The sequence below is a fragment of the Scyliorhinus canicula genome, chromosome 4 (genome assembly GCF_902713615.1).
Source record: "Scyliorhinus canicula chromosome 4, sScyCan1.1, whole genome shotgun sequence".
In the NCBI taxonomy this organism is placed as follows: Eukaryota; Metazoa; Chordata; class Chondrichthyes; order Carcharhiniformes; family Scyliorhinidae; genus Scyliorhinus; species Scyliorhinus canicula.
The window spans coordinates 221,992,100-222,014,143 of record NC_052149.1 but is presented as its reverse complement, the minus strand read 5'-3'; the positions used below and the strand labels follow the sequence as shown (position 1 = coordinate 222,014,143).

At 49.2% G+C, this 22,044-nt stretch overlaps 1 protein-coding gene across 2 annotated transcripts in view; it reads left to right on the top strand.

The window, feature by feature from the left end:
* Positions 1-22,044, top strand: part of LOC119965396 (cationic amino acid transporter 2-like) — a 51,336-nt gene that overhangs the window by 18,912 nt on the left and 10,380 nt on the right. Inside the window, exons 3-7 of one of the 2 annotated variants that reach the window (XM_038796117.1) lie at positions 1,288-1,443; positions 4,576-4,741; positions 5,402-5,538; positions 17,076-17,298; positions 18,869-19,005. In XM_038796117.1, coding sequence (XP_038652045.1) covers positions 1,288-1,443; positions 4,576-4,741; positions 5,402-5,538; positions 17,076-17,298; positions 18,869-19,005 — 819 coding nt within the window. The remainder of the gene's footprint in view (positions 1-1,287; positions 1,444-4,575; positions 4,742-5,401; positions 5,539-17,075; positions 17,299-18,868; positions 19,006-22,044) is intronic. The other variant, XM_038796118.1, reaches the window with a different exon arrangement.

Genomic DNA, 22,044 nt, shown 5'->3' with positions numbered 1-22,044 from the left:
ATATACATTAGAAAAGTCGTTATTTAAAATATAACAAGGATCAGGCAACTTTCAGTGAGAATTTTAAACAAATTCCAAGTGAGAATACATTAAATACCGTAAAGGAGAAATTGCGATCCTATTGTGTGACTTTTTAAAACAAAAATCATCTCAAATTGCAGCAACAGGCCAAAAGGCCTAAAATGTTGTTAATAAGCCGGAGACCAATTAATATTAGTGGGGAAGTGCAACGGCGGTAAGTTTACCTTTGGGTAATAATATATGATGATTCACCTGTCTGTTATACATACCTTCTTGTTTTTATTCCATGTGGCTTCAATGGGAGTGAACGACAGGCAGGATGTAGAATGGGTGAGCAAGCCAATATAAGAATATAAGAACATAAGAACTAGGAGCAGGAGTAGGCCATCTGGCCCCTCGAGCCTGCTCCGCCATTCAATGAGATCATGGCTGATCTTTTGTGGACTCAGCTCCACTTTCCGGCCCGAACACCATAACCCTTAATCCCTTTATTCTTCAAAAAACTATCTATCTTTACCTTAAAAACATTTAATGAAGGAGCCTCACCTGCTTCACTGGGCAAAGAATTCCATAGATTCACAACCCTTTGGGTGAAGAAGTTCCTCCTAAACTCAGTCCTAAATCTACTTCCCCTTATTTTGAGGCTATGTCCCCTAGTTCTGCTTTCACCCGCCAGTGGAAACAACCTGCCCGCATCTATCCTATCTATTCCCTTCATAATTTTAAATGTTTCTATAAGATCCCCCCTCATCATTCTAAATTCCAACGAGTACAGTCCAAGTCTACTCAACCTCTCCACGTAATCCAACCCCTTCAACTCTGGGATTAACCTAGTGAATCTCTTCTGCACACCCTCCAGTGCCAGTACGTCCTTTCTCAAGTAAGGAGACCAAAACTGAACACAATACTCCAGGTATGGCCTCACTAACACCTTATACAATTGCAACATAACCTCCCTAGTCTTAAACTCCATCCCTTTAGCAATGAAGGACAAAATTCCATTTGCCTCCTTAATCACCTGTTGCACCTGTAAACCAACTTTCTGTGACTCATGCACTAGCACACCCAAGTCTCTCTGCACAGCGGCATGCTTTAATATTTTATCGTTTAAATAATAATCCCGTTTGCTGTTATTCCTACCAAAATGGATAACCTCACATTTGTCCACACAGATCAACACATATCAAAACAGATGGTATTGTTTGAAAGTCAGTGAAAGTTGTACTTTTACCCTGGTCTCACTTTACCATTTATTTTCCACTTCAGGTACATCTAGTGTAGCGAGAGCATGGAGTGGCACCTTTGATGAACTGCTAGGCAAACACATTGAGAACTTTCTCAGCAACAATATCAAAATGGATGCCCCAGGATTGGCGAAATATCCAGATTTCTTTGCTGTGTGTTTGATAGTGTTATTAGCAGGTAACAGTAATTTATAATATCATTAATAAATGAGCAATTTTGTGATCAGTTCCAGTTCTAACATGGAAACAGATCAGCTTGACCTGCCAGTTGGTGTCAGAATTTTTTCTTAATGCAAGCAACTAATTGTAGTCCGATTTATCCATCTTGCCTGTCCCCATGTCTTTTCGATCCTTTTTCTTCATGCGTCTATTCAACATAATCTTCAATGTTGGCATTATTTCTACCTCAACCACCTCAATCAGGGTAACACGGTAGCACAGTGGTTAGCACAGTTGCTTCACAGCTCCAGGGTCCCAGGTTCGATTCCCGCCAGTGCGGAGTCTGCATGTTCTCCCCGTGTCTGCGTGGGTTTTCTCCGGGTGCTCCGGTTTCCTCCCACAGTCCAAAGATGAGCAGGTAAGGTGGATTGTCCATGATAAATTGCGCTTAGTGGCCAAAAAGGTTAGGAGGGGTTATTGCGTTATGGGGATAGGGTGGAAGTGAGGGCTTAAGTGGGTCGGTGCAGACTCGATGGGCCGAATGGCCTCCTTCTGCACTGTATGTTCTATGTTCAATGTAATAATAATCTTTATTAGTGTCACAAGTAGGCTTACATTGACACTGCAATGAAGTTACTGTGAAAATCCCCTCGTCGCCACACTCCGGTGCCTATTCAGTTACACTGAGGGAGAATTCAGAATGTCCAATTCACCTAACAACCATATCTTTTGACACATGTGGGAGGAAACGGAGCACCACCAGGAAACCCACACAATCATGGGGAGAATGTGTAGACTCTGCACAGACAGTGACCCAAGCCGGGAAGCGAACTTGAATCCTTAGCGCTGTGGGGCAACAGTGCTAGCCACCGTGAGAGCAATTATACTTCAGAGAGTGCTTCATTCGTCGAGGAGTGCTTTGGGAGGTTCCGAGATTGTGAAAAGCACTCTACACATGCAAATCCTTTCTTTCTTATTGACAATGCTAACTGAGGACACCATCTCAGACTAAAGGGGCGATCCTTTAAAACAGTGATGAGGAGGAATTTCTTCAGCCAGAGGGCAGTGAATCTGAGGAACACTTTGCCATAGAAGGCTGTGGAGGCCAAATCACTGAGTGTCTTTAAGACAGAGATAGATATGTTCTTGATTAATAAGAGGATCCGGGGTTGTGGAAAGAAGACAGGAGAACTTTGAGGACATTACCAGTGCAGTAGATAACGGGGAGCCGATGGATGTGGTATATCTGGATTTTCAGAAAGCTTTTGACCAGGTGCCACACAAAAGGCTGCTGCATAAGATAAAGATGCATGGCATTAAGGGTAAAGTAGTAGCATGGATAGAGGATTGGTTAATTAATAGAAAGCAAAGAGTGGGGATTAATGGGTGTTTTTCTGGTTGGTAATCAGTAGCCAGTGGTGTCCCTCAGGGATCCATGTTGGGCCCACAATTGTTCACAATTTACATTGATGATTTGGAGTTGGGGACCAAGGGCAATGTGTCCAAGTTTGCAGATGACACTAAGATGAGTGGTAAAGCAAAAAGTGCAGAGGATACTGGAAGTCTGCAGAGGGATTTGGATAGGTTAAGTGAATGGGCTAGGGTCTGGCAGATGGAATACAATGTTGACAAATGTGAGGTTATCCATTTTGGTAGGAATAACAGCAAACGGGATTATTATTTAAACAATAAAATATTAAAGCATGCCGCTGTACAGAGAGACCTGGGTGTGCTAGTGCATGAGTCACAGAAAGTTGGTTTACAGGTGCAACAGGTGATTAAGAAGGCAAATTGAATTTTGTCCTTCATTGCTAGAGGGATGGAGTTTAAGACTAGGGAGGTTATGCTGCAATTATATAAGGTGTTAGTGAGGCCACATCTGGAGTATTGTGTTCAGTTTTGGTCTCCTTACTTGAGAAAGGACATGCTGGCACTGGAGGGTGTGCAGAGGAGATTCACTAGGTTAATTCCAGAGCTGAAGGGGTTGGATTATGAGGAGAGGTTGAGTAGACTGGGACTGTACTCGTTGGAATTTAGAAGGATGAGGGGGGATCTTATAGAAACATTTAAAATTATGAAGGGAATAGATAGGATAGATGCGGGCAGGTTGTTTCCACTGGCAGGTGAAAGCAGAACTAGGGGACAGAGCCTCAAAATAAGGGGAAGTAGATTTAGGACTGAGTTTAGGAGGAACTTCTTCACCCAAAGGGTTGTGAATCTATGGAATTCCTTGCCCAGTGAAGCAGTTGAGGCTCCTTCATTAAATGTTTTTAAGGTAAAGATAGATAGTTTTTTGAAGAATAAAGGGATTAAGGGTTATGGTGTTTGGGCCGGAAAGTGTAGCTGAGTCCACAAAAGATCAGCCATGATCTCATTGAATGGCGGAGCAGGCTCGAGGGGCCAGATGGCCTACTCCTGCACCTAGTTCTTATGAGTGGGGATGATAAATATCAGCCATAATTGGATGGATATAAAGAATATCCATTCTTTCCCAGAATGTGGTGAAAACTTGGAACTTGCTGCCACACGGAGTGGTTGAGACGAATAGCGTAGGTATATTTAAGGGAAAGTTAGATAAATAGAAACATAATATGATGACAGGAAATAGGAACATGGGTAGGTCGTTCAGCCCCTCGAGCCTGCTCTGCTATTCAACAAGATCATGGCTGATCTTCTACCTCAATATCCACATCCCTTGATACCTTTAATATCTAGAAATCTAACAATTTCTGCCTTGAACATACTCAAATGACTGGAGCTCCACAGCCATCTGGGGTTGAGAATTCCTGAGATTCACCACCCTCTGATTGACGAAGAGCTTCCTCATACAGTCCTAAATCATCCACCTTCTATTCGTCCCTGGTTTTAGACATTCCAGAAAGAGGGAACATCCTTTGTGTATCTAACCTGCCAAGTGCTAGAAGAATTTTGTATGCTTCAGTGAGATCACGAAGGAGAAAGGAATAGAAGGAGATGTTGATAAGGTGAGGTGGGGTAAAGTGGGCGATAGCACATGTAGAGCATAAACACTGTCAGAGAGTGGTTGGACAAAATGCCCTGTTTCAGTGCTGTAACTGTTTGTATAATTTGATGTCTCAAAGTGTCCTCATTAGCAGATAACTGAAATGCTCTTCACACCCTCTCCTTTTAGGTCTCCTGTCGTTCGGTGCAAAAGAGTCAACAACAGTAAATAAAATCTTTACAGCTATTAATGGCCTTGTGCTTGTGTTTGTCATTATCGGAGGTTGCATCAAAGGAAACATTTATTACTGGAACATTCCTGCCGAGATGCTGGTCAACATCACTGCAGAAACACGGTACGTGCCAGCCTTCACCTGCTGGCCATTGAAGGTGTGGAGTGAATGTGTGTGTGAAAGCAACGGATCAATGCCGCAACCTGCAAAAGTTATAAAATCTCAATGTCTGGTGCTCTGCTGACCAGCTCTTAGCCTATCATCACTGTAGCTTGATTGAATACTTGCTTTGTATGAAAAATACTTGATCAGCAGTTAGTATTTTCACAAACATTAGCAAAAATGGACAGCAGCTGATGTACCATCGATTTTACGCTAGGCGAGTGATTTACCAAAGTCTGGCTTTAATTGACTAGAACACAGCTCTGCGATCGTCTACAGTGGAAAGGGATGATCATCAGGCGTCTGGGCATTTATACCTCGTTAATAGAGGCGTGGTTAACTCAGCCTCTCGGCCAATCGGTCGAGAGGCACATGACCGACCAGGGCCAATGGTAAGCCGACGTTCTGGCCCAATGGCAGACAAGTATGCAGATCATATCACCACAGAAGCTAAATGATTATAATTGAGCAGGAGAGTGTGAATAATTGGTTGATGCACTGGAGGGCACATCACCTATGAGTCTGTACCACAGCATTATCACAGGGGAGAGGGAGAGAACATAATAACGAAATGATGCTTTGGTCAACATTGTGTGCTTATCTGTTTCCTATGTCCTTTAGAAATCTGTCCTCAACGATAAACATAACCAGTGATTATGGAGCAGGAGGATTCATGCCGTACGGATTCAGTGGTACTCTGACCGGTGCTGCTACTTGTTTCTATGCGTTTGTCGGGTTTGATTGCATTGCGACAACAGGTAATTTCTTTTGGAGCTGAACAGAAAAACTATGAATGCTGTTTGAAATGAACGCAGGTTGTTGAACATCACTGTCATACCCAATAAAAGGCATGCCATATTCAGAAATTTAAACACGGACAGTGCTTGTGTGGAAACCTTTGGAAGAGCCTTTATTTATTTTAGAACCGATTAGCTGTTTAGTTGGCAGCCGAAGAGGTCAGGTAACCTTTGTGACTTCAACACAGACTATCACAATTCCAGAAATTCTAAATGGAATCATAATATGTGGGCCCCTTTGAATGGACATCCCTCAGTTGTGAAATTCAAACCTGCCTTTGTTCAAAGCTCGCTTCAAGTTTCCAGGTTTGTAATGTAACAAAGGAAAGCTGACATAACCAGTTTTCCATAAGTTAACTGTGAAAGCTCATCATTTACCTTCTATTGTATACTCATGACCGTTGATCATGTGAGTGAAACTGGCTCTCTGATACTATAAACTTTTTATCCCAAAACTCAGAAGCGACCTGGGTTAGTCTACAGAACAACACTGATAAGGCAACAGCTGAATCGAAAGGTTCTGCTACTTTCGTTTTTTAAGAACAAAGAGGATTAGAAGGTTTTTTTAAAGCCTCCCAGTCTAATTCCAAAACTCAAGATCAACTGTAAAGAAATTGGACTCCATAGCCGCGAGTGCCTGACTTCATGACACTCCTGATATTTGTCCGTAGCTGTCTGAATTTACCTGAACTACAATTCAAGAGTGGGAAAAAGCTTCTTTCTTCACTGGATTTACAGAGACATGTGAACTGTTAACAATTCTTTTGGTTTAATACTTGTAGAAGTCCATTATCTTCTTCAATCATATCATTCCGGAGTGTGTGGAATGTGATTGACATAGGCCAGAATTTTACATTTTATTTTCAGACATGTTTCCGACCTGGAAGAATGTTAAATCACGGGTGATGATGTCATGTGTGCATCCCGTCATCATCATGAACTCATGCAATATTATGGTCAATGGATGTATGCAAGAATATGTAGCACGCTCACTGACAACTAATCAGCCACTTAAAACAATGAAAACATGGGGCAGCACGGTGGCGCAGTGGGTTAGCCCTGTTGCCTCACGGCGCCGAGGTCCCAGCTTCGATCCCGGCTCTGGGTCACTGCCCGTGTGGAGTTTGCACATTCTCCCCCTGTTTGCGTGAGTTTTGCCCCCACAACCCAAAGATGTGCAGGCTAGGTAGATTGGCCACGCTAAATTGCCCCTTAATTGGAAAAAATGAATTGGGTATGCTAAATTTATTTTAAAAAACAATGAAAACATCAATTGACTCAAATTTAATGGAGAAATTGAGTGGGCAATACAGGCAGGTAGCCATCCCAGTTTTGCACCTTTCTCAACCAAGGGACGATACAAAAGGCCTGGAAAACTGGCTTTGTGAGTTGTTGGGAGTTCAGGTGAGAGTTTACAGTGGCTTTATTGTTGAATATTGAGATCTTTTCCTCTAGATTCTTGTTCTGGCCTTGTTCTGAGGATTATTTTGTACAGTCGACTCTGTAGGAGCATTTCTTCCCAGAACAATCTTCAGTACATGGGCAGTATTGTGTTCCCCCTGAGGGCACTTCCTCTCAGGAAGAAGAGAGGGGCCGAAGGAACTGGAAACCAGAGGCTGGATTCTCCGCACTCCAACGCCAAAATCTGAACCGGCACTGGTTCTCCGATTCTGCGGGCCCCGAGAAACGGACACCGCACCGCCTAGGACCTACCTGGGGCCATTGCTGGAGGCCCACTCCACCATTCTCTGCCCCTGACCGGCCAAAGTCATGACGGCGTGGATATAATATGGTCCAGCCGGTTGGGATACTTGCTTGCTGGCTGCGGATCCAGTACGCGGCCGCCCTGGTCGGGGACGGGCCGATCAGGTGGCCGGGCAAAGTTTGTGCGGGCTGTCAGGGTCGGGCGCATGGCCGATCGGGGGGTTTATTTTCAGAGTCTAGCTTCGGGGTCCGAGTCCACCATGGAGCACGCGCGACCGCTGGAGGCTACCGCCGTGCACATCCGCAACGTCCGATCCGGAAGTGCAGGGGCCCGTATCTGCAGCAAAATCTGCTACATTTATGTCGGGTCCCTGCTAACCCCCTGCAGGGCTGGGAATATGTGGCCCTGTCATGCCAGTTTTCCTGGCGTTAGGTGCCACTATCCTGCTGTCAGAGTGTACAGGCAGCAGTACAGACACTTCAACATGTCCAAGGTCCAGAGCCGCAGGAGAATCTGCCTCTGTCGGGACATTGTGACATTGTTATGTCAGATAATCGGGCTGGAGATTGCCTTCTGTCACTCTGAAGGTCATAGTATCCCTCAATCTTTATGCATCTGGATCATTCGAAGGGTCAGTGGGTGATATGTGTGGTAGTGTCCTAATCAGCTGACCATAGCTGTGTCAAGCTGGTGGCTGACACTCTCTTCAGATGGGTCCTCATATTCATTCATTGCTGGACACACCAAGTCAGCCAAGCTTAGCAAACCAGAGGTTTCGCAACTATTGCTGGGATCGCCACATCCAGGGTGCTATAGATTGTACTCATGTGACCATCAAGGCTCAAGTGGGTCAGCGAGGTGCCTTTGCAAATAGGAAGGGTTACCATTCCATGAATGTGCAGATAGTGTGTGACCACCAAACCCAGATTCTTTACATCTGTGCATGGTACCCTGGCAGCACCCACGATGTATACATACTGCGTCACTCCCAGGCGCCAAGGCTGGTCGTGGCTCCAGCCCAGCTGCATAGTTGGTTCCTGGGTGACAGTTTCTGTTGAAAAGATGGCTCATGGCAAACCCCCCCCCCCCCCCCCCCCCCCCCCCCCACTCCCTAGGACACAGATCCGGAAAAGAGGTATGATCTGTGTCATGCCTCCACAAGGGTGGTGGCTGTGAAGGCTGTTGCCCTTTTTAATCCACAGTGTGTCTTAACTCATATATGGTGAGCAAATGACTATGAGACTCAGTTTATAAAACAGAACAATATTTATTCATGCGCACACAATGGTTATGGTCATTCAATCACACACTCCCAAACATAATTTACACTATACCCAATAGTTCCAAGATCTTGGGCGAAATTCTCCCCTACCCGGCTGGGCGGGGGGTCCCGGCGTAGCGGAGTGGCGCCAACCACTCCGGCATCGGGCCTCGCCAAAGGTGCGGAATTCTCCGCACCTTTAGGGACTAGGCCCGCGCCGGAGTGGTTCCCGCTCCGCCGACTGGCGCCAAAGGCCTTTGGCACTACGCCGATTGGCGTCGGGGCTGGCCGAAAGGCCTTCGCCGGTCGGAGTGAGTCCGCGCATGCGCCGGAGCGTCAGTGGCTGCTGACGTCACCACCGGCGCATGCGCGGCGGAGGGGGTCTCTTCCGCCTCCGCCATGGTGGAGGCCGTGGCGACGGCTGAAGAAAAAGTGTGCCCCCACGGCACTGGCCCCCCGGGGTCCGATCGCCCCGCGCCCCTCCCCAGGGACTCTGGGGGCCCACTCGCGCTGCCAATCCCGCCGGCACAGAGGTGGTTTAAACCACGTCGGCGGGAGAGGCCTGACAGCGGCGGGACTTCGGCCCATCGCGGGCCGGAGAATTGCCGCGGGGGGCATGCCGATCGGTGGGGCGCGATTCCCGCACCCGCCGATTCCCGGGTGAAGGAGAATTCCGGCCACGTCAGGGGCGGGATTTATGCTGGCCCCGGGCGATTCCCCGACCCTGCAGGGGTTGGAGAGTTCCGCCCCTTAACTTGATAGTGGCTGATAAGCATTAGGCAGATACAGGCCTGTTATCTGTAGTTCCGGTCTTGTAGCTCTCTGTTAGTTGGTTATCAATCTGATTCTCTTCTGGTACTGGTCCTCGTTCTGTTGGTAGTGTGGATGGTGTCTTTCATCTGCCGGTGGAAGTCACCCTTGTTAGTTACTGTTGCTCAAGAGAAAGAATGAATCCGTGCAGGAACTCTTACGCTGTTTGAATTTCGTGACTCTTTTTGGTGGGCGGTCTCTGGATCATTTGTCAATCAATTGATCAGGGCTCAATCAGCCTGATTGATAAAGTCCAATCAGGGGCTACCACATCAATTTTGGGGTGGGCACTCTGGCCATACTTGAAGGTGTTGGAAAAATGTAGGCCCTTCCAAATAAGGAAGTTAGGTGCCGTTGTGTCTGGTAAATAATTGTGATTAACATGTCAGCTCTATTGATCCTGTTGGTGGCCTGGAGATAGCCCTTTACTTATGTTATTCACATCAAGCTGTGAATTTGTTTGAAGTCTGCAAAGCCTTATCCTGTAGCTTTATTTGATCTGCCTGCAGCCTGCTTGTCCATACCCTTGACCACTTTTCCCAGCATCCCTTGCTGGACGCCATTTTAGGTGGCCACAAGGCTATAGAGTTAGAACATAGAACATAGAACAGTACAGCACAGAACAGGCCCTTCGACCCTCGATGTTGTGCCGAGCAATGATCACCCTACTGAAGCCAACGTATCCACCCTATACCAGTAACCCCCCCCATTAACCTTATTTTTTAGGACACTAAGGGCAATTTATTACGGCCAATCCACCTAACCCGCACATCTTTGGACTGTGGGAGGAAACCCGAGCACCCGGAGGAAACCCATGCACACACGGGGAGGACGTGCAGACTCCGCACAGACAGTGACCCAGCCGGGAACTGAACCTGGGACCCTGGAGCTGTGAAGCATTTATGCTAACCACCATGCTACCGTGCTGCCCACTGCTACCGTGCTGCCCACCTTGCTGAACATAAGGTCCCTCTACCTGGCGGTTCTGGGGGTGCCCTGCAACACCCTCCAGAGTGAATGTCGTTTATCATTGCGGTCTACTGCGCACTGCACATTCTGGTACTGACAAGGGGAACCCACTCGAGGATGAGGATACCAAGGCAGCCCCACACGTCTCAGAGGAAGACTCTACTGATGGAACTGTTGATGAACCTGGGCAGGCACAAGGTGAGGATGAGGAGGCAGACTTGACAAACCTTCAGGGAGGCAGGGACACCACAGAGGCCTTGGTTCAATCCTCTTTAAGCTGGGCTGCCAAGACTTGGCTTTCCTCTCTGTGCAAGGGAACTGCCTCCGTCAGACAAATGTCTGAGAATACAATGCCATTAACCCAATGATGTCTCACAACCTCTGTAATAATGTTTGCTGCCCCTGTCGTCTATCATAAGACACTGATGAAGCTTGCACCTACGGGAAACATGAAGGAGACTCAGGGTGTTGAATCAAAATCTTGATTTATTCAGCACCAGAATTGCAAGCAAGGAATGAAACAAAGTCTGAAATACACAATACATGGTATTGATGAAATGAATGTATGACATCAATGAAAATGCCATCCCGTGCTCACGGTGCTCTCAACCTTCCCCCATCCCACTCTCTGACAGTGTCATTGGAGGCAGATTGCTGACTCTGATATCACATTGACTCTGATGGCCTTCTTGCTGGTCCTCTGGCCGGCAGGGTCTGAGCATGCTCCCCCTTGGAGGGTGCGACCAGGGACATGGCTGGGAAATCCTCAGTTGTGGCGGTCTCAGAAGATGCCACAGTCACTGGCAGAGGAGCTGCCACCCTCACCCGGAGCACCGTGAGAGGAGTCCACAGAGGTGACAGGCAGCTCGTCTGGTTTGTCTGGACCTTCCTGCTCACCGTGATGGATGGGCAACTAGCAGAGAGACCTCATCCATCTCACACACTGTTGGTGACCTCCTGAGGTCATTACCTGTGTGTGGGCTCACAGGCCAGAGCGCAACCCTGGCACTCCTGATTCTGTTCCCGAAGATGCCTCTCCATGGGGGCCATCACTCTCTCAATCAAGGAAGCTGTGCACTCAGTGCTCAGGGTCAACACAGCGCTCAAGCTCCTCATGGACCTGCTCCTGACATGAAAACCTTCAGGGATCTGTGTCAGATCTCCCCGCAAATCCCTCTGGGCATCCAGCATCAGCTCCCTGATGGATGACTCCAGACTCTCATCATCAGTCTTGGCCTCTTGCAGCCCTGCGACAGCTGGTGCCCTGGGCCTCGACCAGCTCCTCACGTGAGTTCAATTTGCCCTCACCACAGTGCGCTCCAAGCTGAGGTAGCACGCCATAGCCCACTGAATTGCCTATATCCTCGTTGGTGCTTGGTGCAAAGAGCGGATGTGTTGAGTTGGATTGCTCAATGGTTCCTCCCTCAGGGGTCCAGGATAGGGGTCCTCGGGGTCAGCTGTGCATTATGATGATGGTGCTTCTGAGGGAGAAACAGAACATGTTAATTATGAACATCATCACTAAGTGTCTGTGCAAGCACGATGGCTGCTTGCCAAAATGGACATTTGCCTCACTGAGGCACTATGAGTGGCCAAGTGATAGGTGTCCAGGATTTTAACTTCTCATTGGATGCCACAACTTGGCCCTTCTTGCATACTCTCCCACTATCATATATACCCACTGCACTCTTACCATCCTGCAAGACTCTTGCCTCTCGGAGACGTGTAGACTTTCCTCCTCCATGTCCATGGCACCCATCTCAAACCTGGACAGGTTTAGGACGTTGGGCATCCCACCACCCATTCATATACGCTCCAGCTTGTTATGGCTTCTCTTCTGAAGGTAAACAAGTGCATTCAGTAGTCCGCCCTCCACCTGCTACACCATTCCAGCATCGGTGCCGTGCTCAGTTGGTGCTGAGGCTAGCACCTGTGCCAAATTTTATACTCTCTCATTGACAGATCCATTTGTCTCCTCCATTACTCCTGACAGCCTTCAGAGGCTTGGCTGGGCTTTTTTATTTACCATTCTGGGTCACCAATTTGACTCAGTGCCCAGCATGTTCTGGTCTCTGCCAGCATCACTGCACCAATGTCTGCCCACGTTTCATGCTGGTTGGCGCTTAATTGGCTAGCCAGCAAGAAACCAACGTTCACAGATGGAGGCGGACAACACAGTTGCTTCCAGGCCCGCTGATCAAATGCGTTTAGGTTTTTTGAGGTGAATACATGAATAAGCTTTTCTCTTTGTTTAAACCCACAGAAGCCTGCTGGAAATTTTAAACTGACAGGGAGTTTAGAAATGCACGCATCTGTGTTTTCAAAATTAAACCACACAAACAGGTGTAGGTTAGGCGGATTGGCCATGCTAAATTGCCCCTTACTGTCCAAAGATGTGCAGGTTAGGTGGGGTCACGGGGATAGCGTGGGGGAGTGGGCCTGGGTTAAGGTGCTCTTTCAGAGGGTCAGTGCAGACCTGTTGGGCCAAATGGCCTCCTTCTGCACTGTAGAAATGTTATGGATCTATGATTACGGACAGAAGGGAAGCAATTGGAGGTTTCAGGTTATTTCTCCTCCCCTGTCTGAAACACCAGCTCCCCCGGGATTCCCAACGGCGATCACACCTCGTGAGATCTAACACAATCCCGTGAGACGTTGCGATCTGGATCCTGCCCACAATAGGCGGGACTCAGTCTCGTATGGCTAAGTGAGTTTAAGGAGCAACTTAGCCATGCTGCTGCTGGATCTACCAGGCACCCAGCATTTATTGACCCCTGTGAGGAGCCCCCAGCTGGGTGCCGTTATCTCCACAAATGGAGACCAGTTGGAACGGTACCTGGGGAGATCTCCCAGGCGATTGGAGGCCCCCAGGAGGTCGGCCTCCAGGCAGGGTGGCACCCTGACACTACTGGTGGCAGCCTGGCACCTTGGCAAGCCAGCCTGCCACTCTGGCAGTGCCACCTGGGCACCCCTGCAGTGTCACCTGGGTGCCAGCATGGCACAGTGCAGAACCAGGCCATCAGCCCAACATGGCTGTACCGACCCTCTGAAAGAGCACCCTAACCCAGACACACTCCCCGGCATTATCCCCGTAGCCCCACCTAACCTGCATATCTTTGGACAGTAAGGCGCAAATGAGCACTGCCAGGGTGCCCAGTTGGCACTGCCAGTCTGGCAGTGGCAACGTGCCAGGGTGCCATTTTTCCCACCTCGGGGATTGGTCCCAGGGATGTTCTGTCCATGTGAGGCGAGGTGCGTGGAGGGTGGCCCAAGGACCGCCAACAGGTGAGTTAGGGGAGGGTCCAGAGGTTGCATCGAGGGGATGAGAGGTTGGGACACCGGAGCTCCTCAGTGTAAGAAATTACGCTGAGTGCGGCCTCGTGAAAGGGGGGGGGGGGGGCATTCCACGCCAGGACACTAAAAAAAGAGTGCCGTAGCACTGGGAACGACCCTGCTAAACCCGCCCAGAATGGACTCTATTTTGTTTTCGTTAGACCGTGCCCAGAGATTTTTTTCTGCAGTGGGGAAATCAACTCACCGGCCAGACCGGCTCCTCAGAGGTCGGAGTGCCATGTTTAAGGGGTGTCCCGATATCAAAGTAAGGTTGAGAGTCTTCCACACCCCCACCCATGGACTTCATGACCCCTCCCCCCCCCCCCCCCCCCCCCCACAGTCATGTGTAACACCCCCAACCCTCAACCCCGGAGTTACAACGTCTTCCCCATCGCTAAAGGTTATTGTGAGCCCCACCTGAACCACCCAGGCATGAGGGTGACCCTGCCCCAGACCCATCCATCCTTGTGGGCAGCAGGGCACCTCCCTCCCCCAAGTGAGCATAACTCGCAATGAGGTCACTCACTGCCCCCAACTTCAGGGCCCCCTTTTCAGTCCCTCCCTGTTTCAGGCCTGCCACACCTTTCAGCACTTGCCCTTCATTTGAAAGCGAATGGATTGATTAGTGCTAGGCAACAGGGTTTTGTGTAGGGCACGTCATGTCTTACCAACTTGATGGAGTTTTTTAGGAGGTGACAAAATTAATTGACGAGGGTAAGGGTGAGGATGTCGCCGACATGGATTTCAGTAAGGCGTTTGACAAGGCCCCTCACGGCACACTGGTACAAAAGGTAAAGTCGCAAATTCAAGGGACAAATACGAGGTGGTGCATTTTGGAAGATCAAATTCAGGTGTGAATTATACAGTAAACGTCAGAACCCTTCGGAGCATTGACAAAAAGAGGAGTCTGGGCGATCGGGTCCATAGTTTCATGAAAGTGGCAACGCAGGTGGATAAGTTGATCAAGTAGGCATATGGCATGCTTGCCTTTATTGGCCAGGGCATTGAGTACAAGAGTTGGCAGGTCATGTCACAGTTGTGTAAACTTTAGTGAGGCTACATTTGGAACATTATTTGCAGTTCTGGTCGCCACACGACCAGAAGGATGTGGATGCTTTGGAGAGAGTGCAAAGAAGGGTTACTAGGAAATACCTGGTCTGGAGTGTGTTAACTGGGAGGAGAGGTTGAATAAACTCAGATTGTTTTTGTTGGAAAGACAGAGGCCTGATTGAGGTCTACAAAATTATAGAGGTATAGATAGGGTGAATAGTCAGAAGTTTTTTCCCAGTGTGGAAGACTCATTTACAAGGGGGCACAGATTCAAGGTGAGAAGGGGAAAGTATAGCAGAGATGTGTGGGGAAAGTGTTTCACACAGAGGGTGGTGGGTGCCTGGAACACGTTGTCAGTGGAGGTGGCGGAGCCAGTCACGATAGTAATGTTTAAGTTGTATCTTGATAGACGTTTAATTAATTAATAAACATGCCCATTTAAATAAAAAAAGATGTATCTTGATAGACACATAAAAGGGTGGGGAATGGAGGGTTACAGATCATTTGAGCAATAAGTAGTAGGTCTAAACAAGGAATCAGATCGGTGGACCGAAGGGCCTGTTCCTGTGCTGTAACGTTCTCTTTGTCTTTGCCTTCACCTTCATGAAGCCACTTCATTCCCTTTTCATCCTCCCAACTTTCATATCCCCCACTTCACCCCCCCCCCCTTTCATGGGCATGGCACCCCTTAGGCCTTATAAATTGGCACTGCCAACCTGGCACCAGGACACTGCTTGTGGTACCCTGGATGGCACTGTCCCTGACCACCCGGGGGGCTCCCATGGCCTCCAAGCCCCATGGCATGTCTATCATGGGTGGTCTCACCTTGTGGAGAGCAGTACTAATCTGTGCCTGTGTGAGGCCTCGGCGTGGCGACGGGTGACTCCCGCAAGCCTGGAGTTTGCAGCCTCAAACAGGACGCGCATATTTAGATGAGGCTAATGGTTCATTTAAATCTAATTATCTGGATCACACCCAGCGTGCACCTGGCACAACGGGACCAGCACCGGGCCCGACATGGTGAGACAATCACGCCCAATGGGCTGGATTCTCCGATTTTCAGACTAAGTGCTGACGCTGTCATGAAAACTGTGGTCTTTTATGTCAGGAAAACTGCAGGAGGCTAGCAGGCAGCCGTCAAAGAGCTCGCAGCTCTGGCTGCCAAATCAGCCCCTAACACTTCCAGTTCAGAGGCCATGTGCGTGGCAGCGGCCTGCAGCGCTGCGCCGTGCTCCAGGGTGGACTCGGCCCCGCGGACCTGGACCACCAAAGTAGTGCCCCATGCCGGCAGCTCGCACGTATCGGACCGCCCACCCACATTGCCCCCAGCCCCGAATGAAGCCCCCCCCGCCCGCCGATCGGCCCGCCCGCCTATCGGCCCTCCCCCGACTTTGGCAGCCCCGGACTGAGCCCACAGTCGGCACGTGAGGATCCTGGATGGTGTGAGCACACGTAAGCCTTCGGGAATTCAGCCAGTCGGGGACAGAACATCGCGGGATGGGGCTCAGGCAATGGCCTGAGGCGGTGGATACTCGGCGCGGCATACTCCTCATGTATGCCGATTTTCAGGGGGCGGAGAATTGAAAAATCGGTGCCGCTCCCGATTCGACTGCCAAAACGAATTCTCCGCCCTGTCGCTGAACTCGATTTCGGCGTCGGGGAGCGGCGAATCCAGCCCCATATTTTCAGCTGAGATGAAGAGATTTTTACGCTCTTCGGGAATTAAAGGAATGGAGTGTGGACGAGAAAGTGGAATTGAGGCTGTAGAGCTTGTTCGAGGAGTGTGTCCAGCAATTCCTCACCAGCCAGATTATATTGTTCTCTCTGCAAATCGAAGTTTGGTCTTGAATTATACATCCTCTTGGCCCCGCCCATGAAGTGTAATTCTGATTGGGAATTCAGTGAAGTAGGGGTACGGAGGGAGGATTTTATCCATTCTAAATACACACGCAACGAAAGCATCCCAATGGAAATGCACTGACTACGCTGAAAATATTCTTTAAATTATTGATGGTAAATTAGCCTTATTTCAGTTCCTTTCATTGATGCTGCATCATTTTAAACTTATGTTAGTTGTTATTCTGCTATGAGAGTCACATTAGAAAATTATGACCCATTGTAATTATCTGTGAGCACAATATTGTGTGTTTGTAACCTCAGTTTGTGGACCTGCATTCTGTTGGTTAAACGTTGGGTGGGGTGGGGATAGGGGTCACAAGGTCACAGAGGTCACAGTGCAGTCCATTGATAGATCGTTCTTTGTTAAAGGAAATGTTTGTGAAGGAAAAATGATGTTCAAAAGAACCAGAAGGAATCTTGTGCTATTTTGCTCTGTTGTATCCTAATTCCCTTGTTTTATTATTTCCCTAGGTGAGGAGGTGAAAAACCCCCAGAAGTCCATCCCGGTTGGGATTATAGCTTCTCTTCTCATTTGCTTCTTGGCCTACTTTGGGGTTTCTGCTGCCCTCACACTTATGATGCCTTACTACCTCCTTGATACTAAAAGCCCACTGCCTGGTGCCTTTGAATATGTTGAGTGGAGTGCTGCTAAATACTTCGTATCTGTGGGCTCACTGTGCGCACTTTCAACAAGGTATTATATGAAGAGAATACAAATGGCTTCTCAATCTAATATAATTGCCAACTTGAACCACTATTTTTGGCACGACAAGAATTCAGTCCTTTGATTGCACTTCATGTTGTTCCTTGCATTACATATTCAAGAAATGCATTTATTACTTCACTTTGCACACTGGACTTGGATACATGGTGGTATGGCACATGTAGACCCATACTGCCCTCCTAGCATAAAGAATTACAAAAAGGGTGTGGTGTGTAAACTACTATATGACTTACTATAAGACTGTCCTTTCACTTAATTCCACAGAGCTGCATTATTATCATTTTTAAATTTAGTTCACCATGTTTATAAACTGATGACAAGTATAAATTACAGGTCGAGGGGGAAAAAAACATTGTTACCTGCTTATTAATTCTACAAATGTACTTTTTGTACAGAAGCGGTTTGTCCTTTTTACTGTGAAAAGGGCTAAACTTTCTTCCATTGGAATCTGTTGCTTACAGATGGATGGTGACGTTGTCCCAAGGGATTTCCATTGTGTAAAATTAAAGTTTTTTCATCAAATAGTAATTAGTAAGTAAGTACATTTACGGAACATCTTAGTGCACACACAGGAAAGTATTGGACCTACTTGAGGCCCCTTATTCTTGGAATAAATCTTGGGCACGATTCAGCGGACTCAAATAAAAATCTGGGTTCAGGCAGGGAGTTTTGCAAGGGCTGCATTGGCGAGATCGCTGCCCATATTCAACGGGTACTTTGTGACAAAAAGAACCCCCCACAAGATTCTCGACATTACTGGTTCCCACACCGTCTGATTCACCCGACTCGTACCTCAGTTGTTCACCGCTAACAAGAGGGAGCTGCTTTTAAACGCTCTCTCACCACTCACTCCCAGTCAGCACGCAAGCATGGCAGTGCGCTGACCTGCTCCTCACTTTGGGCATGCCGACCTCACAAGGCTTCTTGATGCTGTCATGAGAGGCGGGGCACCCTGTTCCCCTGAGGGGTTTGGAGGACCAGGGGCAGGGTCAGCAATGCCGCCTTGGAGGCAGTGGCAGCGGCTGCCAGTGTGGGCAGCATGACCAGGAGGACCACCGTCCAATGTTGGAAGAAGGCATCGTTTAGTATTCTAAATGACGCCTGCGTGACTTCCCGCTGGAGGGTCAGGTAATTCCCGGCATGCTGCTGCATTTGAATTCAACCTCGTTAATGAGATTTCAATGCATACAAATGAGGGTTAAGGATATTCTCGTCATTTGTGGGCGTGATCCGGAATGCGCCATCAGGACTGTGCCGGGTAAAGAGGTTCAAACCCATCGCGAATCTCAGTTTAGCCTCTCCCGCTATTAACCCGGTGTGCCCAGATTGACGCTGGGCATAACGGGGTCACTGAATCGCGCCAATTATATTCAGCCGTATCCTATGCAGTGTTCTCCATTCATTCCAATCAGCGTCACCCAATTCAATTGTGTGTACCTCAACTCTTGACCGGCTGGAAATTTGCTGAGCACTATTCATCTGTCTCTCATCTCGTTTGTAGTTTGCATTTTGCTTTTCATTCTGATTTCTTTCTCCACAGCCTGCTGGGCTCCATGTTCCCTTTACCTCGCATTCTGTATGCTATGGCCAGGGATGGTTTGATGTTTGGCGTTCTTGCAAAATTGAGTAAACGTCAGACTCCAGTTGTGGCCACAGCAATTGCAGCAAGTATTTCCGGTGAGAGGTATCATTTTCTAACCCGATTCAGGCTGAATATTTCCAAATGGCCTTTGGAACAAAATGTATTGCACTGTCTCTCGGTGTTTCATATTTTTTCAATCTATAGGTTGTTTTAAAATGTTGTGTACATGAAAGAGAATATTTCTAATGCTGTATTTCCAACATTGTGCTTCGGAATCTTTGGGCATCATTTTCAGACCTAACTGTGGTGGGAATGGAAGCAGATGTGTGCCCTTGCCGGCACCAGCCATTTTGTTGCCGGGGTGAATAACCGATTGGGCTTGTTAAGAAACTTGTTAGTTCAATGAAAGTAGGCCAATCAGAATTTCTCAGTTGGCCTCCAGTTTCTCATGCTGGTGGGCAACAATTTAAGTGCCCTGGGGCGAGCAGGTGGCAGCACGCTGGGATAGGAATGTTCCACACAGACCAACAGGCCCTCCCTGCCTTCCTGGGAGCAGGTGCAGTAGCCGTATGCTGTTTTGTAGATGGGTTCCCCTCCGCAAGAGTGGGGTGACCTGGGTTCAAGATCAATTGGCAGGAATTTTAGGCCCCACAGTGGTCAGGAATGGGGGGAGATAAGGCCTGACAATACCAGAAAAGTCAGTGTGGTAGTCACCACTATCAGTATTATATGTATTACGGTAAGACACATACCCTAGAGATACATGGGTAAATCCCTGCCTGCTGGCTCCGCCCAGTCGGTGGCGTATAAATGTGTGTGCTCGCCGATGCTGCAGCCATTCTGGTAGCAGCTACAGGAGGCACAACATCTTTGCTCAATAAAGCCTCGATTATTCCACTACTCTTGTCTTTGTGGTAATTGACAGTGCATCAATTTATTAAGCAAAGATTTTTTAAACGATGGATCTTCACATCAAGCCTGATCGCCTGCAGCTGAGCCCTCAAGCAGCCAACACTACATCCGCTTTTGAGCACTGGCTAGCCTGCTTCGAAAGCTACCTCCGAACATCCGCTGAGGAACCCTCGGACATGCAGAAGCTCCAAGTCCTTTATTCACGAGTGAGTCCTGACATTTTTCCTCTCATCCGGGATGCGCCCTCTTACTCCGAAGCAATGGAGCTCCTGAAGGGACATTACGTTCGGCCAGTCAATCAACTGTATGCCAGGCACCTCCTGTCCACAAGACAGCAATTCCCCGGGGAGTCTCTGGACGATTTCTGGCGTGCCCTGCACATCCTGGGGAGGAACTGTGAATGCCAGGCAGTTTCGGCAGTCCAGCACACAGAATCTTTAATCCGAAACGCCTTTGATACGGGCATGAGGTCTGCGTACGTCCACCAGCGCCTATTGGAAGGGGGCTCGCTTAATCTTGCGGGAACTAGGCAGCTTGCAAACTTGTTAACAGTGGCCTCCCGTAACATCCAGTCATATGCCCCCCGACCGTGCGGCACCCTCATGGGCATTGTGGGCCCCACCAGCTGCCGACTCCAGCTCTCCGCAAGCCTGCGCCGTGCAGCAGTCGGCCAACCCTGGGGTGGCCCAAGTGCTATTTTTGCGGGCAGAACAAACACCCCCGGCAGCGCTGCCCAGTGCGGAGCGCGACCTGTAACGGTTGTGGACAGAAGGGGCACTTTGTTTCTGTTTGCCAGGCCCGGTCAGTCACCGCTGTTTCTAGGCCTGCCGTCCCTGCACCCACCACATGCGACCCAGGGGCGCCGCTATTTTCCTCCTCGCAAGCCACGTGCGACCCGTGGGTGCTGCCATCTTTGATGCCGCAAGCCACATGCGGCCTGTGGGCGCTGCCATCTTTGATGCCGCCTGCCATGTGCGTCCCGTGTTCGCCGCCACCTTCCGCACTATTTTGGACGGCGCCTCAAGGCCCCTGCTCGCCTGGAAACTCGTCAGGCTGTTCATCGCCTGCCGCTATCTCCACCACCGATGACCAGCCCAGGGCCTCCCAGCATCTGTAGCAGCTCGCCTCGATCACCCTGGACCAGTCCCGGCCCCACAACCTCGCAACCGCAACGACAACGGTGAAAATCGATGGGCATGAGACATCCTGCCTTTTTGACTCTGGGAGCACAGAGAGCTTCATCTACCCCGCGACAGTAAGGCGCTGCTCCCTTGCGGTACACCCATCACCCGGAAGAGCTCCCTGGCCTCCAGATCTCATTCTGTGGAAATCCGGGGGTACTGCATCGCGACCCTCACCGCCCAAGGCGTAGAGTTTAGCAACTTCCGGCTCTACATCCTTCCCCACCTCTGCGCTGCCCTGTTACTCGGCCTGGATCTTCCAGTACCACCTCCAAAGCTTAACCTTAAAATTCGGCGGACCCCTACCCCCCTCACCGTATGCGGCCTCACGACCCTTAAGGTCGATCCACCTTCCTTGTTTGCGAACCTCACCCCGGATTGCAAACCCGTCACCACCAGGAGCAGACAGTACAGTGCCCAGGACAGAACATTCATCAGGTCGGAGGTCCAACGGCTTCTGCGGGAAGGGGTCATTGAGGCCAGCAACAGCCCCTGAAGAGCCCAAGTGGTAGTAGTAAAGACGGGAGAAGCACAGGATGGTCATTGACTAGTCAGACCATCAATCGGTAGGCGCAGTTCAACGCGTACCCCCTCCCACGCATATCTGACATAGTCAATCAGATTGCGCAGTATCAGGTCTTTTCCACAGTGGACCTGAAGTCTGCCTACCACCAGCTCCCCATCCGCTCGGAGGACCGCCAATACACTGCATTCGAAGCAGATGGCGCCTCTATCACTTCCTTAGGGTTCCCTTCGGTGTCACTAATGGGGTCTCGGTCTTTCAATGTGAGATGGACCGAATGGTTGACCGGTACGGACTGCGGGCCACCTTCCCATACCTAGACAACGTCAACATCTGCGGCCATGATCAGCAGGACCACGACACTAACCTCCTAAAATTCCTCCAGACCGCCAAACTCCTTAATCTCATGTACAATAAGGAGAAGTGCGTGTTCTGCACCAACCGCTTAGCCATCCTTGGCTATGTCGTGGAAAATGGAGTTCTAGGGCCTGACCCCGACCCCATGCGCCCCCTCATGG